Source organism: Sebastes fasciatus, chromosome 9, assembly GCF_043250625.1.
Source record: "Sebastes fasciatus isolate fSebFas1 chromosome 9, fSebFas1.pri, whole genome shotgun sequence".
NCBI lineage: Eukaryota > Metazoa > Chordata > Actinopteri > Perciformes > Sebastidae > Sebastes > Sebastes fasciatus.
The window spans coordinates 4448253-4465065 of NC_133803.1; the positions used below are offsets into that span (position 1 = coordinate 4448253).

Consider the following 16813-nt stretch of genomic DNA (forward strand, 5'->3'; position numbering starts at 1 on the left):
CTATTGAGTCAGACAGACAGACAGAGACAGACAGAGAGAGAGAGAGAGAGAGAGAGAGAGCCCCCTGGCGGCCAGAGAGAGAGAGAGAGAGAGAGAGAGAGAGAGAATGGGTGGACGGAAAGTCCCCGTGTGGAAATCCCCTTGGCTTTTTCCTTTTTAAAAAAAACTATCATTAGCAGCCGTGTGTAGTCTTGTGAAAGGCTTCGCAAGCTGCGAGAGCTCCATAATAGAGCTGATAGATACTGAAGAAGGAGAAGAAGGCTGAATGGCGCCGAGGACCGCTGCGGTGAGGCTGAGTGAAGTGGCTCAGAGAGAGGACTAGCCTGAGCATCCGGGAGGGCTTTGTTATTACCCCCGACACATTACACAGGTAAGACAGCCGTCCTGCCTCCACATGTGGACAACATGTCTTACCCGAGGGGGGTGCGACTTGGCGGGTAGACTACATCAGGTTCGGGCCTCGAGCAGAGATAATGTCTGGTTGTGTTTGTGGGGGACATGGAGGAGAAGCTTGAAGCCTGCTCACGACACAGTGGCTTTGACAGCCATTGTTTACAAAGACGTCACCCTCCTCGAGCCTGATAACAGCGCGTTTATAAACAGACAGATGTTTATAAACAGCCAGATGTTTAAACAGCCAGATGTAGCGTCCGCGTCGCTGCTGCACGGATTCGAGACCCGCCGCGTGAGACGCGGTTGAAGGCTACATTGTTTCAAAGGTAGTTGTCATTGGGAATTACGTAAGCCCTTTAACGTCAGCAAAGTCCTCCTGTTATTGTGTTTTTGTGGAGCCAGCCAGCCTTTTAACCGCAGCGTCCACCACTGAGACACTGTCTGTCTGTCTGTCTGTCTGTGTGTCCGCCTGGAGTCCTCCAGCGGTGCCAACACACCAAACAGAGACTAATGACTCGTGTCAACACGCTCACTGACACCCAGGTGTCTGTCTGTTGTCTAGTAGTCCTCCTCATGTGACTGACTAGCCCCCTTTAGCATGGCCTAGTCTGTTGTTGCACCTGCTGCTGTTTGGCTAGTGGAGGCTTAGAGAGGCCACTCACAGACACAGCTGTTCAGCTGGTGGGATTGTCAACTTCAACACTGACTTCTAAACGGTTCATAAATGAGGAAGTTAAAAAGTCAGCACAACTCCAGGCCTAGGTACTTTGCTGACCATCACTTTCTACTTCCTGTGAGCTGAGAGTGACTGACACGCTCTTTGTTCTGGGTGAAATGTGCCATTAAAACCTCAAGAGAGGAACACTTAAGAAACTACTTTACTCCTCTTGGATACTTCTACTGTCAGGTTGTGTATTGAACTTTAATACCTGTAAGTACTAACCAAAGTCTAGCATTAAGCACTGAAAGTCAGCATCAAATGTTTCGCCAAAATATAGCATTGAATACTGAAAGTCAGCATCAAATATTTGGCCATATCCTTAGTCTCCTTAGTTTATGTAACCTTAAACTGACCTAAATCAAGAAAGTTTATAACTTTAGGCAACATGTTTATACAGCTGCTTGTGTTAATATAACATTAAACAGTGAAGTTTTGAGAGGTTTAGCTATACTTTAATGGAAAAAAAGAAATGTTCCTCATTCTATGGTATTGAGAACAGTATCAGTACTGTTATCTGGTATCATAATGGCACAGGTTTCGAACATTTTCTAACAATTCCTAGCTTTGCTTTGTTTTAAACGAAAACTTAATGCAGTGCTGGCAGGTTTGTCATCCGGAGAAAGGTGTTGGCGACGGAGGAGGCGGCCTTGGGGCAGTCAATGTGACCTCCCCAGCAGCCTGGGAAGCCCTGGGTGGCCTTCAGTTCAAGTCTGGAAAGCACCAGTTTATTGTTGGAAGGCTTTGAACTCAGTGGGACACTGGGGCGCCCTGTTTGGGGGAAACTCAAAAACCATTAAGTCGAAAAGGAAAATTAAAAGAACAAACAAGAATACAAAGAGTTCTTTGTGTACGTTTATTCCATTTGGCCCAGAATCTCCAGTGAAAAAGCACCAAACTGCTTTCACAGTGGGATGGTCCTGTGTGTTGGGTGGTTTCCCAAACAAACTGTAAATTAAGTTGTGCCTTAAGTCACAATTAATAAGGAAGGGGAATCTCCTCCGAAAATTTCCCACCAGTCTAATCTTTTCGACCGTAAAATAACATATCCGCTCTCCTTCTCTCCATCCAGATTCCACGTTGTTCGGCCAGCAGTGGTTGGCGCCTCCTCCTCCTTTCCTCCTCCTCGTTCCTCTTCCTCCCTTCCTTCCATCCACCTGGCCACTCATCCGCCATGTCGCAGGGTCAGAACTTCCTCCCCAAATTCCTGTTTGTCTCCAACCTGCTGAAGGCGGTGAAGATACGTCAGCGAGTGCCCAACGACGTAGTGAAGCCGGCTGCCAGCAGCGGCGTGATGCACCACCTGCGGGGTATGCACCGTTATACGCTGGAGATGATCGCCATGAACCACTTCCCGCAGGCCTTCAGGGAGGTGGTGCAGGCCGCCATCCTGGACCGAGCCATGCAGGCCTCGTTGGAGCAGGAGAAGAAGCTCAACTGGTGTCGGGAGGTGAAGAAGATGGTGCCCTTACGTACCAACGGTAAGAGAGATTTGCTGATGTTTAGGAATTGTTCTGGAGTCTCCAGGTTTTTTGATTTTCTTACTGAAGCTCCATGGAGTTGGGAGCATTTTGGGATTTTTTATCACAAGTTTGGAGTTTAAATTTGTGGTTTCGTAAGTAGTTTTTATTTTATGAATAAATGCTGCTGGAACAGGAGGTTCTGGTGACATTTAATACAAAGTTCAACAACAGGAACGATTCAACAAATTGGTCACAGAGCTGATGTCAAACTTTTGTTCCTTGATTTCAGGAACCGTGGCAGTATTCACCGCTCAGGGCGGAGGATGTGTTTTGCTTTTGTTTCATTTTCTGTGATAGAGGAGGTGCGTGTTTATGAGTCAGGGCTATTTGATATGTAAATTCTGAGATGTCATTACTCACAAGCAGGGTTACTGTAAATGACAACAATGGAGGGACGCGGGTTCCGCTTTCACATGCACTCATTTAGCAGCCCCCTTTGGTTTTGCTGTGCGTTTGAGTTCAGTCAGCACCTTGCTAAGTCATGTTTTCTGTTACGTGGATGTTGTAACACGGGAACATCCCAGGGTAGGCAAACATTCAGACCTGGGGCTGATTACTTCTGATCATAGCTGTGTACTGGGAAATTCTCTGGCGTCACTCGCAGGACCGTTATTTACTGTCGATGATGTCTCAGACCCGACTATTTCCACAGTTTTTCATTTACAACCTTTAGGGGTATATCCCCTCTTTTTCAGTGTAGGTGTGTTTGTGTTAAGCGATGTTCACACTACATGACTTTCAAAGTGGTCAGATCGCTGTACTGTTCACACTACACATCTTGCTGTCTTGTAATCGGGAGTCTTGAAGTCGTTGTTGGTTTTCACACTACATGACTGACCGGCGACGGGGGGGTCACTCACTACAACATCTTTCACCGGGAGGAATCCCTGAAGAGGTCTCCAAACTAGCATAGTGATTCTTGTTGATGTTGTTGTTGGCACATGTATTCACAAAAATAGATTCTACTGGGGCTGTGTATTGGCAAGAATCTGGCGATACAATACATATCATGATACAGGGGTTACAATTCAATATATTGTGATGTATTACTGTAAGCAAGTCGATATTGTGAATTGCGAAGGAAAACTGTCGGTATAAAGAACACAACACTATATGTATGAAATCTGAGTAAAAAGTTCACTTTTTTATGCAATCAGAACAGTGGGATCTCTTTGTATTTATCACAGTCCCTGTAACATTCAACATCATAGCACTACTTTGAGAGGGCGCAATAAAGTATTGAGTTAATCTTTGCATGTAAACTCTTAAATAAAAATCTATACAGTGTTTTTGAGAATCAATACAGTATCACAAAACATAATATTGCGATATTCTATATTTTTGACATTTTCTTACACCCCTAGTTTCCACACGTCTTTACTCTTTTGCCTGTGTAGATCAGTCGCCGTGTTATATTGTGTTTATTCAAGCAAACATCCAACGCCTTAGGTGCAACAACAACTTTGGTCTGCCTTGCAAGTGCAACACATACAGTAAAATTACTACAGGCGACCCCCTCCGTCAGGTTTCGCTCAACCCGTGTCTTGCTCTCTCATTGGCTGTTGCTCCCTGACAGACTCCCCGACAGGTCCAGATATTTAACATGATAGACATCTGGAATGCGTCTGCGATGCTCCGGCAAGGCTCGTGCAGTTCACACTACACAACTTAAGCCGTGTCAGTGAGTGTCAGTGGATCTTAAAACATCTCAAATAATTTACCTCAAAATTCCCCCAACTGCCTGACTGACGTAGGTTTATGTCGCCGTCTTTGTGACTGTCTGACGGGCCTTGTTAGATCAAATGTGACCAAATCCGACTGTCTCTCACTGTCTCTGTTTCTATATTTCAATAACTTAAACACATCTGGCGTGTACATCCGACTCATGCTCTATTTTTAGACGCGGGGAAAAAACAAGTTTTGAAGGGAAACATCAGCCTCACTGTAGCATTCACAACAGAAGAAGGAAGCGGAAATCAAGCTGGCTTACAAGTTGTCTTAAACTTGTGAGTTTCCAGAGGAAATAGTTGCTTTCTTTCTTAGAGGAAGCAATCAACACTTAGGTAGAAGTGAGAAATTCCTATTTCGACCTCATCTCAGAATTTACTTTGAACAGTTACTGGATGGATTGAGGAACTTGCTGCTTGCGTCTTGTTTCCTCAAGGTTTTTTTTTTTTTTTTGTGAGGGTCCCTGCTGATTGTGAAGTCAGTAATGACTAAAGGAGTTACTGTAACTGTCATCAACACATGGTTCCTCTTCAGAAAGACCCTGACTCTTCTGACTTCCGCTGCCAGTAACCTGGACGGAAATTCCTGGCTTGCGAAGATGACGTCATAAAGATGAGACAGAATTTAGAGCCGAAGCGTCTAACTCTGAAGGACCCAGACGTGACTTTGAGCAGAGGACGGACAACACACACACACACAGAGGACTGACTGACTGCTGCTGAGTCACTGGAGCTCGGCAGACAGACACACATACAGAGAGAGTACGTGAGGGAGCAGAAGTCCGTCAGTGAACATCCAGTCAGAGCAGGTCATATTAATCAAGCTCCTCAGAGCCACGACGCTGTTATAAGATCAGTCTCCACGTCGTCTGGGACCTAAATTTACCCATTAGCCCAATTTCAATCTTCCCAAATTTATTCCCAAACTAGAAGAAATACAACTGACCATCATAAAAGCAAAACAGCCGTTACGAAACGGTAATTCCCCCGGCAATTAAAAATAACGGGATCATATTCGTTTTCCGGTTTCATGCAACTTTTCCACCCAGTGAAGAAATGCATTATTGAAATTCAGTGCCGTCTTCTGTCTTAAATGTCTAGGATGCATCCGAGGGTTTTTCCCAAACAGCATCCCATGTCTGTCATGTGTCCCCAACAGGCAGGATTTGTTCAGCTACAATACACTGACTCTACATACTGTAGTAGCAGAGAGGACACACACACACGCACTGCCACAGTGGTATCATCCACAGTATTTGATAAAAACATACATGCGGTGTAATATCTCCACTTCTTTTCAAAGCAGGAGCAAAACTAATCTTGGCCGGCGTTTGTTTTGTTGGTGTAGTCTCATTAGACAGCGTGCAGACAAAGAGTTGGATAGTGGATGATGTGTGACACAAACCTGGAGCCCCCGTTGGAAAGTACAGCATCTCAAACTTGTGGTTAGTGTCACCTGGATGGCAAACGGATGAGGATTAAGTCCGGTCCTACACTGGTGTGTTTTCAGGAAGTGTCCCAGCTTGCCACAGAGGAAGTGTCTATATTTAGACTGATGGGACCAGCAGACCGTCTTTCATCTCTAGTCGTCACTCGTCAGGCAGCTCGATTCAGGGTCAAAAGCCTGTGTGTTTTTTGTGCGCAGGAGGAGCTGATTATACATGTGTGTTCGGGCCTTTGTGCCTATCCTTGTATGCCCGTGTGGTGCATGTAGTATCTCTTTTGAGGATGGTGCCTTTTCTCACTCGAGGGCTGTGCATTTTATGTTTTTGTCGAGAGTGATGCAAGAGCGCCAAAATGCAACAACATCTAGCTAGTCTGAAATAGAGGCGGATGTTTTTTTTTTGTCAAAGTACAGTGGGATGTTCCTACGGTTGAATGAAAACAAACTGTATCTCACATTACAGTCATCTAGCACTGCAGATGACGTTATTTAGAGAAATGGGATCACAGTTTGGCCTATGGCATGACACTCATTGTAGGCTAACCTTTTCTTAGCTGTGATTTAAATAACTTTTATTGTATAGAGGTCAGTCTTTTGATGCAGCGATATCAGTGCCGGTCCGCAGTACTGGAACTTCTACATTTTACTCTTTGGCGTGCCGTGACTTTCTCTTGTGTACCGGCTCTTCTCACAAGCTGCCGGTACTCTTTTCTGCCCTCTCCATATCAGGTTCTCTTGGAGATTGAGGTGAGAACGCCGCTGTAATTTATTGATACAATACAATACTAATCTTTCACGTCCCTTTTGGAAATTAATTAGTGAACTGTTCGTCATATTTTTTTTTTAGTTGTGAAAAAATATAATTATTGAAACATTATTTCAAAGTTTTCTGATTTTACAGGGCAAACATTTGCAGAAGAATTAAATGTTCAGACGAAGGCTGTGATATTATATCAGTTGGAATATTATAGGAATAGGAATAGGAACAAGAGATTGCTGATACCGGCCGATACACATGCCAACATGTGACTAAGGGAAGTACTGGGACTTTTTTCCGCTTCAAGCACTGAGCAATATTATACAAATAAAGGTGTGTCTGCTTCAGGTGTGTACCAACTATATCCAGGTAAACATTACCGAACAGGTCATAAAGGTAGACAGAATATACATATCAAGGTGCATTTGTATGCGTTTGTGCACGTGTGTGTTATCTCAGCGCTCATTAATCACAGCCGTCGTCGGGTGTTGATAGCAGTTGTTAAAAAGATAACATTCCATCCTGTCCAAGCCACACCCCTTGTGGAAAGTCCAGGACAAGCTGAGTAACATTGATGAGCTGGGATCATAGGAGGGGAACACACACACACACACACACTCACACTCACACTCACACTCACACTCACACACACTCAAGGCAGAAGTTAGCACGGGGAAATTCCTGTGTTTAGTGTGGCAACAGGGTTTTTCAGAGCAACACACATTGACAAACATAGGCTCTCCTGTTTCACAATGAGAAAAAGACCCAGTGCTGCCATAGGAGACTACATAAAATTCCAGGGTTCTTAAGTTGCTCATGCTCTCTCTCGCACGCACACAAATACCGTTTGAGAAACTCATTATCTCTCCGGACGGTTAGTAGAATGTAGAGAAAGCAGTTCTAATATTTTATGTTTTAATATTTGACATGAAACGAGACAAGAAATTGTTGGAGATTTTCTGAGCGGATTAAGTGTAGTGAAGGAGCTGCATCAAATTTCTCAAAGAATGTATTTCAGGTAAATTATGGGACATTTTTTCTCAGGCCAGCTGGCTAAAAGCCGAGCTTTGTCTGTAGTATGTGCATACTTTCAGACATGTGAGCTTCATATAATAGTCTACACACTACTGACAACTGACCCAACCGCCTGGAAATCCCCAGACTTTTGTTACGCCTGGGTGTGTGTGTGCGCACACTGTTGTGTATGCTGCTGTGTACACTCGTCCGTGTGCATGTGGCCCTGCACAGTTCTATAAGTTTGTGTCCCGTGTACTAAAATGAACCACCCACAGTTCTAATGTTATATGTGTTTGCCTGCCTCTTCTGTGTGTGTGTCAATAGGAGATGGGAACTGTTTGCTCCATGCGACCTCTCAGTACATGCTGGGCGTTCAGGACACGGACCTGGTGCTCCGGAAAGCCCTCCACGGTGTTTTGAAAGAGACGGACACTGGCGTCTTTAGAGCTCGCTTCCAGGCAGAGCTGCTGCAGTCCCAGGAGTTCACCCAGACTGGCCTCCGATACACCACCATGGTATGAAGATCAGATTAGGCTCATGTCAAAAGTTGTTTCCATGACTTTGCATTAAGATTATAGTTAGGCGGCTGAAGCCTGAGCTAAAACATACGGCCTATGTGCTAGTGAGACAGTAACATTTCAATCCTTGCTTATGTCTTTTGTATCCTTGTATGCAACCTTCAAATAAATGTATATGTATATTTACTAGGGCTGTCAAAGTTAACGCGCCAATAACACAAAAACGCAAATTTGTTTTAACACCACTAATTTCTTTAACGCATTAACGCAACTTGCGATTCTTAGGTTGTAGCGGGCTCCGTTTTAAAGCTAGACTGAAGATACTGGTATCATATGAAACTAAAAATCCTAAGGAATCCGCTGGTACCAACCATGTCATACTGGCTTGTTGCAAAGGAGGCTAAATAATGCTCCAAACATACGCTAAATTTTGGTGAGGAAAAACTGTCATGGCCATTTTCAAAGGGGTCCCTTGACCTCTGACCTCAAGATATGTGAATGTAAATGGGTTCTATGGGTACCCACGAGTCTCCCCTTTACAGACATGCCCACTTCATGATAATCACATGCAGTTTTGGGCAAGTCATAGTCAAGTCAGCACACAGACACACTGACAACTGTTGTTGCCTGTTGGGCTGCAGTTTGCTATGTTATGATTTCAGCATATTGTTTTATGCTAAATGCAGTACCTGTGAGGGTTTCTGGACAATATCTGTCATTGTTTTGTGTTGTTAATTGATTTCAAATAATAAATATATACATTAATTTGCATAAAGCAGCATATTTGCCCACTCCCATGTTGATAAGAGTATTAAATACTTTATAAATCTCCTTTTAAGGTACATTTTTAACTGATAAAATGTTTTAATTAATTTGTGATTAATCGCGATTAACTATTTTAATCGATTGACAGCCCTAATATTTACATAATATAGCTTTTGTTTTATGCAGTAGTTCAGGCCAGAGTACAAGCATACATCCTTGTCCTTATTTTCCAACCCACAAAATAGTTTATAGAGTGATTTTATGTGTTATATCCCAACTCTTTGTGTGTGCCGTCCCAGAACTGGGAGGAGGAGTGGGAAAAGATTGTGAAGATGGCGTCTCCGGTCTCCAGTAGCAACGGCCTCCAGTTTGACTCTCTGGAGGACATTCACATCTTCGTCCTCTCCAACATTCTCCGCAGACCCATCATCGTCATCGCAGGTACTCAACTTTTTATCATCTCATCGTTGTTTATTGCTTCTTCGTTAGCCATCAAAGACTCGCTAGTCTTGTTTCAACATGTCTTTCAGTGATGAAGAAGGTGAAGGTGTCTCCTTCCACAAGCCTCAACATTTTGCTGATAGTGTTTGATCTCACTGTATCACCTCCCATCTATTTTGGTTAGCAGATGTAGAGTGGATATTGTGATTATTAAACTGTACGAAGGGTAAATATGCAGAAACTTGTTTGAAACTATATTTGAGTTTCCGAGAATGTTGTTCCGATACACTACAATGAAATAGCAAAAGTTTTCAATTTTAAAACGACAACCAGATATTTTATAGTTCTTTATTGTACTTGCAATGCACTTGCTTCACTTAAATCAAAACGTTTCTGTATTGGTACTCTGCACAAGTGATAAACAGTGTTGGCATTATTCATCAATATCCCCAAATTAGCTGAAAAGTTTGATTTCACTGAGTTACATGTTAACAATAAGTCCTTTTAAAATGTTTATTTTGTTCTTGGATAATTATTTTTAAAATGTGTAGTAACTCTTAGGGCTGCACAATTTAGAAAAAATATCTAATTGCAATGATTTTGACTGATTTGCAATATGATGTGCAATATTAGAGGGAATGATCATTTTTACATCATTATTCTCATTTTCATTGTAAAGTGTATTAAAATGATTAAGGTGTGATTTTTGCGGGGACCTGTACCAAACAAAGATGTTTTTTAAGTCTGTTGAATATGATGTGTAGGCCAGGACATCTCTGCAGCACCACAATATTTAATTTAAAATGGTATTTTAACAAAATGTTGATTGATTGTGCAGCCCTAGCAACTCTTCAATCTCTGTTCTTTCAACAGACCAGGTGGTCAGGAGTATGAAATCTGGCTCGTCCATCTCTCCTCTGAATGTGGGTGGGATTTATCTGCCGCTACACTGGCCGCCCACCGAGTGCTACAAATACCCAATAGTGCTCGGCTACGACTCCCAGCACTTTGCACCCCTCATCACCATCAAAGACAGCGGCCCAGGTAGGAAACACTAAGAGACCGGTGTCGTGGAGCCGACACGACAAAGAGTCCTGATAATGTATGGAGGACGGAACCTGCCAAAATCCAAAATAAATAAATAAATGACTCAGTAAATAAATAAATATGTCATTAAATGTAGCAAAAATAATATTAAAAATAAATGTAGCCATTAATTAATAGATCAAATGTGACATAAATTGATATTTCTGTTTTAATTTGGTTCTTTATTTATCTTTGTATTAATTATCTTATTTATTAACTCTTCTGTTTAATTTTCCCTTTTATTTATTTATTTTTGCACCTTTATTTATTTTATATTCATTTGTAAATGTATGTATTTATTTAAGCATTTATTTATTTATTTATTTCTGCACGATTTTCCCTTTGCATTTCACCCTTTAGGTATGAAGTTGCTCATGTTTTTATTTCTATTGTAACGTCTTGGTCTGAATTTCCCAGAGATCCGAGCGGTACCGCTGATCAACCCAGGACGAGGGGGCTTTGAGGAGCTGAAGGTTCACTTCCTGATGGAGAAAGAACAGCAACAGAAAGAAAGGCTTCTCAAAGACTACCTACTACTGATAGAGATCCCCGTCATAGGTCTGGGCTACGACGCCACACGGATCATCAACGCTGCACGGTACTTACCCATCAGAAACTCTGTCCCCCTAAATAGACAAATTGGGAGAGGAAAAAGTATAAGATTGATATCTCAGTTGTAGATCCTGGCCACATTGTTAAATGCAGTTTGCATGTTGCAAAAGAGATTTATTTTTAGATTGATGATGACAGAAATTGTAATATAACTGGTTTAACTTCTTGAAACCTAATTAGCACACTGATGACATGAAATCACAAAGAAGTGCAGTTAAGTTAAGAACCATAATGTTTGTCTGTTCCAAGGCTGGACGAGGGCAACCTCCCTGAAGACATGAACCTGATGGAGGACTACCTGCAGCTCGTCAACCACGAGTACCAGCGCTGGCAGGAGGACAAGGAGCAGGCGTGGGCCGCCCAGCCGCAGCGCCCGCCGCCCTTCTCCGTCTCCCAGCTCTCCCTCATCGAGATCCGTTGTGCCACACCGCGATGCACCTTCTATGTCTCCGTGGACACGCAGCCTCATTGCCATGAATGCTTTGAGAAGCGACAGGCCACTACCGGTGGAGGAATGAGGATAGAAGGGGTGGTGCATACAAAGGGAGGAGGGGTACAAGGTGGGGTGATAGTCGGATCAGAGACTGAGGTGAGCTCCAGAGGAGCCCGAAGCAGCAGCCCTCCATCCTCCACGTCTGGGAGAGGGGTGGTGGTATCCAGCCCCCGCTCAGCCCCACCCACCGCTCCCAGCCTCAGCCTCTACAGTGAAACTCACGCCATGAAGTGCAAGACACCCGGCTGCCTCTTCACCCTTAGCGTGGAGCATGACGGACTTTGCGAGCGCTGCTTCAACTCCAGGCAGAACCACGGACCCCCTGGAGCTGGAACGGCTGCTCCAGGACTCCCGGGCACCAACGGGGGGCCTACGGTCCCCCACCCGGCCCAGGGCTCCGGCTGGACCCAGTGGGGGGGCTGCGAGACAGAGACAGAGCGCTGCAGCATGTGCAGACAGGAGGCGTTCAGGATATTCAATGGCCTGTGTCCACCCTGCATGCAGAGACAGCAGCCTCCAGAGAGGGGAGAGCCACAGCAGAACAACCCCAGGACTGAGGCCTCGTCTTCAGCTTGGACCCAGGCCAGGGACACTGAGCGGCCGTGCCTCACCCTAACCACGGGGCACACGTCGGCCTGGCAAACCCCTCTGGCCCGGCCTTGTAAAAGATCTGGCTGCCAGTTCTTTGGGACGCCAGAGAAGTTGGGTTTCTGCACTATTTGCTACGTAGACTATCAGACCAACCACCGTAAGTCCTGAAACTAAACTGGAAAATCTTCTATCATGTTACAGGCGTTCAGACAGGAAATGTCTTAAACAAGGCCTTAAAGTTGTTTTAAACAAAAGTCTTACATTGTAGGAATTATTGTTGTGTAAAGTTTAATTACGTTCATATTTTTCTTTACTCAAATGTCACATCATATGGGACATTGCTTATGTTGGCCACTGTCTGTTCCAGACCTGACCCCTCCCCCCGCCCCGGTCCAAAGCCGGCACGGCGTGGAGGCAGGCTTCCAGAACGCCTCGCGGTGTCGTGGGCCTGGGTGCGGTGCAGTCGGCAAGGCAATGTTGGAGGGCTACTGTGACAAGTGCTACGTCAAAGAGCAAAGCACACGGCTCAACCAAGCGGCACATCGCACACCACACTCCCCTCCTCTGGTCATGGTAGGTGTCTGCCACACCTTCTGTCGTTTCTCTCTAATCCTTCCTTTCTTTTTTCTGTGATTCTTGCTCTTCTCAACTCTTGTAAATTGCCACGGTTGCCTTTCAGTTGCCAATTGACCTTTCTCTCCTCTTCCTCTTTGCTCCCACCTCTCTTTCTCCGGACAAAAAGCGTGACCGGGCAGCCAAACCCAGATCTTCGCAGCAATCCCAGACCCAGACCCAGACTCAGACTCAGTGCCGGCGGAGTGGCTGCAGTAATGTGTCCCCGGGCTGCACAGACCTCTGCCCGGAGTGCCACACGCGTGGCCAGGGCAGAGAGGCGGGCAGGCGGGCGCAGGCGCCTAAAGAAAAGTCCAAGCAGCGGTGCAGGACGCAGGGCTGCGACCACTACGCCAACCAAGAGAAACAGGGCTACTGCAACGAGTGCGACCACTTCAAACAGATCTACCGCGGCTGACCACACACCACGCCCACGACGATGATGATGATGACACATCGCCGGCGCGCTAGAGCCGCTGCCCTGCTGTGGGCGCCCCATGCCAGTCAATGCACCTCTGATACTAACTAACCAACTAACTAACTAGCTAGTGACTAACTAGTAACCTTATGGCCTGAAAATCAAACCCCCCATGTAGAATGTGAAGAGAGAGTGTGTGTACGTGGGGGGAGGGGGTGGGGGGGTTGAGTGAGTGTGTGTGTGCGTGTGTGTGTGTGCGTGCGTGTGTGTGTGTGTGTGTGTGTGTGTGTGTGTGTTCACAGTAGACATGGCCTCCAGAATACCTCTTTGTGCAATTATTATCATCTGATGTGCCCTGTGCACTTACACGGTGAGAGGTCTGGCTACATGTCAGAGCAACTGACTTGTGTACAATATGTATTTAGAGGTACGTGGTGAATCGTGCCGGACAAAATGATTGTATGTTGACATAACGAGAAGCATCTGACATTGCTTTCTAGACCACAGCCAAGGATTTATACCCCCCGTCTGTCTGTCTGTCTGTCCGTCTTAACCCATCTGTGTATCTGTCTGCCTGTCTGTCTAGCATTTGCTCTGTAGAGAACAAGGGATGCAGTGGTTGGGGAAGCCCAGCAACCAATCTGTGGAAGTAGTAAGCAGAAGTGAGCCAAACAGGGCCAAAGCAAGCGCTTGAAACGAAATGAAATGGTACGTACCATTGTTTAGCTTAGTTCTCCAAAAAAGCACCCACATATGTCCTCCCAAAATAAACAAAGATTTGCCAAGAATTGCTCTTGCAATCAATATTGTAAAATGATCAAGAATTCATTTTCTTCCATTAGTCAGTCAATAGCAGTGTTTATATTTTGAGGCAAATTAACCTCAGTATTGTTACTTATCTGTTATATAACAACACAGTCTCACGGCAGTTTGTGAAATAGTCATGAAATTGAATCTACAGTATTTGATTCGTGTACATAGACACGAATTTCCCTTTTTTTTTGTGACGCTCAGCATGTCTTTCAACAATGTATTTTTTGTGCGTTTTCCTACGAATGTCCAGGAACATGTGTGAATTTCCGCTCCAGTATTTTCAAAATAAAACTACTTAGTTAGGTTTAGGAAAAGATCGACTTGGTTAGGCTTAGGTAACAAACTACTTAGTTAGGTTTAGGAATAGATCGACTTGGTTAAGCTTAGGCAACAAAACTTCTTACTTAGGTTTAAGAAAAGATCGCTGTTTGGGTTAAAATAACTCAGGAAGTGGTGTAACTTAAGTACAGAAGTTATTTGACAAAAACTACTTAGGTTTAGGAAAAGATCGACATAGTTAGGCTTAGGCAACAAACTACTACACGATAAAAAAATCGCAGTTTGGTTTAAAATAACACTGGAATTGCCGTAACTTAAGTACGGAATTTGCGTAACAAATAAATCAACTTCGACTCTTGGTTTCACACAGGACACGAACACCGGTCTCCTGGGCCAAAGTCCTGTGTTTTTTGACCCACCCATCCACTCGGACCTCCTCTCAACACGGTGTTCGCTGCTATTTATACTTCCCTGTTTACAATTATGTGATTACATATAAGTTGATTTCGTGCTGACCATCACAAAAGAAAATGTCAAAATTTGCATCTTTGTACACGAATCGATACATTAAATTTCGGGACTATTTCACAAACTGCCGTGCAACTGGGCTGTATGTAAAGTTAAAATTGTGAATGGCTTGATATGGAAAGTAAGACCAGACCCATGTGTCCATACAGTGCAAGACAGACAGGGCAGGCCCCTGCTAGTTCCGGTGCTACATGTACAGAAATACAAGCCTCTACTTTGTAGCCAACATTGCTGGCGGTGTCAGCTGGACAGAAGGCAGAGAACACAGTAGAGACAGGACTCATTCTCTTTCTATTCCTCCTGTCCCTTCCTTACTTATTTCCCCCTCTTCTCCTCCAAAACAGATCTGTTGCCTTGGACGTTGTTTTTCTTGTTTACTGACCACTTAAAGCACCTAGAAATGCATAGACACACACCTACACATGTGCACACAAATGTAGTAGCTCCAGTCCTGTCAGAAGGGGATTGCCAACTATAAAGAGAACTGGGAACATAGTGTGATGGGTGAAGTCATCAGGATGATTATCCACCTTTCCACCACATAACACACATTTGCACACACATGCGCATCATGCAAACGCAGCTCTGTGAGATTGTATGCGCCCCACCCCAGCCTGAGATGGTATGTAGGTTAACGAACCCATAAGAGAAATGCATTCCTCTGTGCTCCACCCCGCTGGATGTGCCAAGGCGACAATTTCGAAACTTAAGAGAGCAATCCCATCGCCTGCTTCGGCTAACCTTGTTTATCTGAATGTGTTTTGTGCTGCCGCTACAACAGCACATTATTGGGGCTGATCCTCGATAAGTTTTTGCCTTTAAGTAGTGATTGAAATTTTATGGACCAGAGGAGCGCTGATCAGTGATCCTGGATCAGCGCTCCACACCTATAAAATGCTTTTGTGAATATGGATCTTGGTCCATATTGTAGGACCTTCCAACCCGATGCCTCATCTCCAACACACACACACACACAAACACACAAAACGCACGCATGTGTGCGTCTGGAATACGCAAAACTGACATTCCTGTTTTTTTGTTTTTTTTTATTTGTTTTGGGATTTTTTAATGTATTTTGATATATTTGGTTTTGTTTCTGCCAAAAAAAATACGTGCCATCAATCGCCAAACAGTTGTTGTTACCTCCTTAAAAATGGCCAGCCTGTACCACTCTAAACTAACTAGAGGGCCACAGATAGACATCTCCAGTTTTATGTAACCACAAACTAGAGCTTATCAAGCTCTCTCATGTTAAAAATCCCCCAACTACCTTTTCATGAGTATCTATTTTATCGAATTACGAAGAAGTGTTTATCTGCAGAGATAACTTCGATAAGCGTTTATCGAACAAAACTGGATCAGTTATTCCCCTCGTACGTCCGCTGAAGAACTCCACTGCTGTAGGCAGATGTCCATCTGTGGCTCTAAGTTAGAAAAGCATAGACAAACAGGCTCTCGGTCTGCCTTTTCATTCAACTGTATCTAAAGCTGTCGGGCCGGCCCACGTGTTGACGGCCTGTACGTAGATCTCTGTGTGCTTTAATCACCTCTAGACAAACCTTAATCAATTAAAGGCCAACTATAGTGGTCGGCTTATCGGGACCCCTTAACAAGGTTTTCGGGGCTCTGACTGAGTTCGACTGGGGAGGAGATCACAGAAGTTGCACATGACTTTGTCTGAGCTGCTGAGGCATTTAGGAATGGTACTCCGACTCGCTTAGGGACATTCCAACAGTAGGAAGTGAGCGTCCGCGTTAAGAGCAGAAGGTGTAACAAAACATGCAAACTGTGTGGAAGTTTCTTTGTGTGACCTTTCGACAATAGGGTATTGTATGAAAAAAAGCCTGGTTTTATTTGTTAAGTATTTATTCATATCAAGATATCTGTATTGTGTGATTCAATAATTATTTATATGTCGTCCTGAAATGAATTATTTTTATTAAGAAATCTGAACTCTGTCTAATGTGGTTCTTGTCTCTCTAGTTATTGTGTGTGTGTGTGTGTGTGTGTGTGTGTGTGTGTGTGTGTGTGTGCGTGTGTGCGTGTGTGCGTGTGTGCGTGTGTATGTATGTATTACT

General features: G+C 44.2%; 1 protein-coding gene across 1 annotated transcript; it reads left to right on the forward strand.

The window, feature by feature from the left end:
- Positions 1-81: 81 nt before the first annotated feature.
- Positions 82-16688, forward strand: tnfaip3 (tumor necrosis factor, alpha-induced protein 3). The gene is made up of 9 exons (XM_074645585.1): positions 82-370; positions 2184-2592; positions 7904-8094; positions 9162-9303; positions 10177-10347; positions 10807-10987; positions 11251-12242; positions 12453-12658; positions 12828-16688. The coding sequence occupies exons 2-9, from the start codon at positions 2286-2288 to the stop codon at positions 13113-13115; spliced, it is 2478 nt and encodes an 825-aa protein (XP_074501686.1). The 5' UTR covers positions 82-370; positions 2184-2285; the 3' UTR covers positions 13116-16688.
- Positions 16689-16813: the final 125 nt, after the last annotated feature.

What these genes read in the sequence shown, in the direction of transcription:
- tnfaip3 (XM_074645585.1), top strand. Translation starts at nt 2,286, where the DNA reads ATGTCGCAGGGTCAGAACTTCCTCCCCAAATTCCTGTTTGTCTCCAAC. An exon ending in ACCCATCATCGTCATCGCAG is followed by an intron (nt 9,304 to 10,176) that starts GTACTCAACTTT and finishes TTCTTTCAACAG; the next exon opens with ACCAGGTGGTCAGGAGTATG. An exon ending in ACTCCCCTCCTCTGGTCATG is followed by an intron (nt 12,659 to 12,827) that starts GTAGGTGTCTGC and finishes CCGGACAAAAAG; the next exon opens with CGTGACCGGGCAGCCAAACC.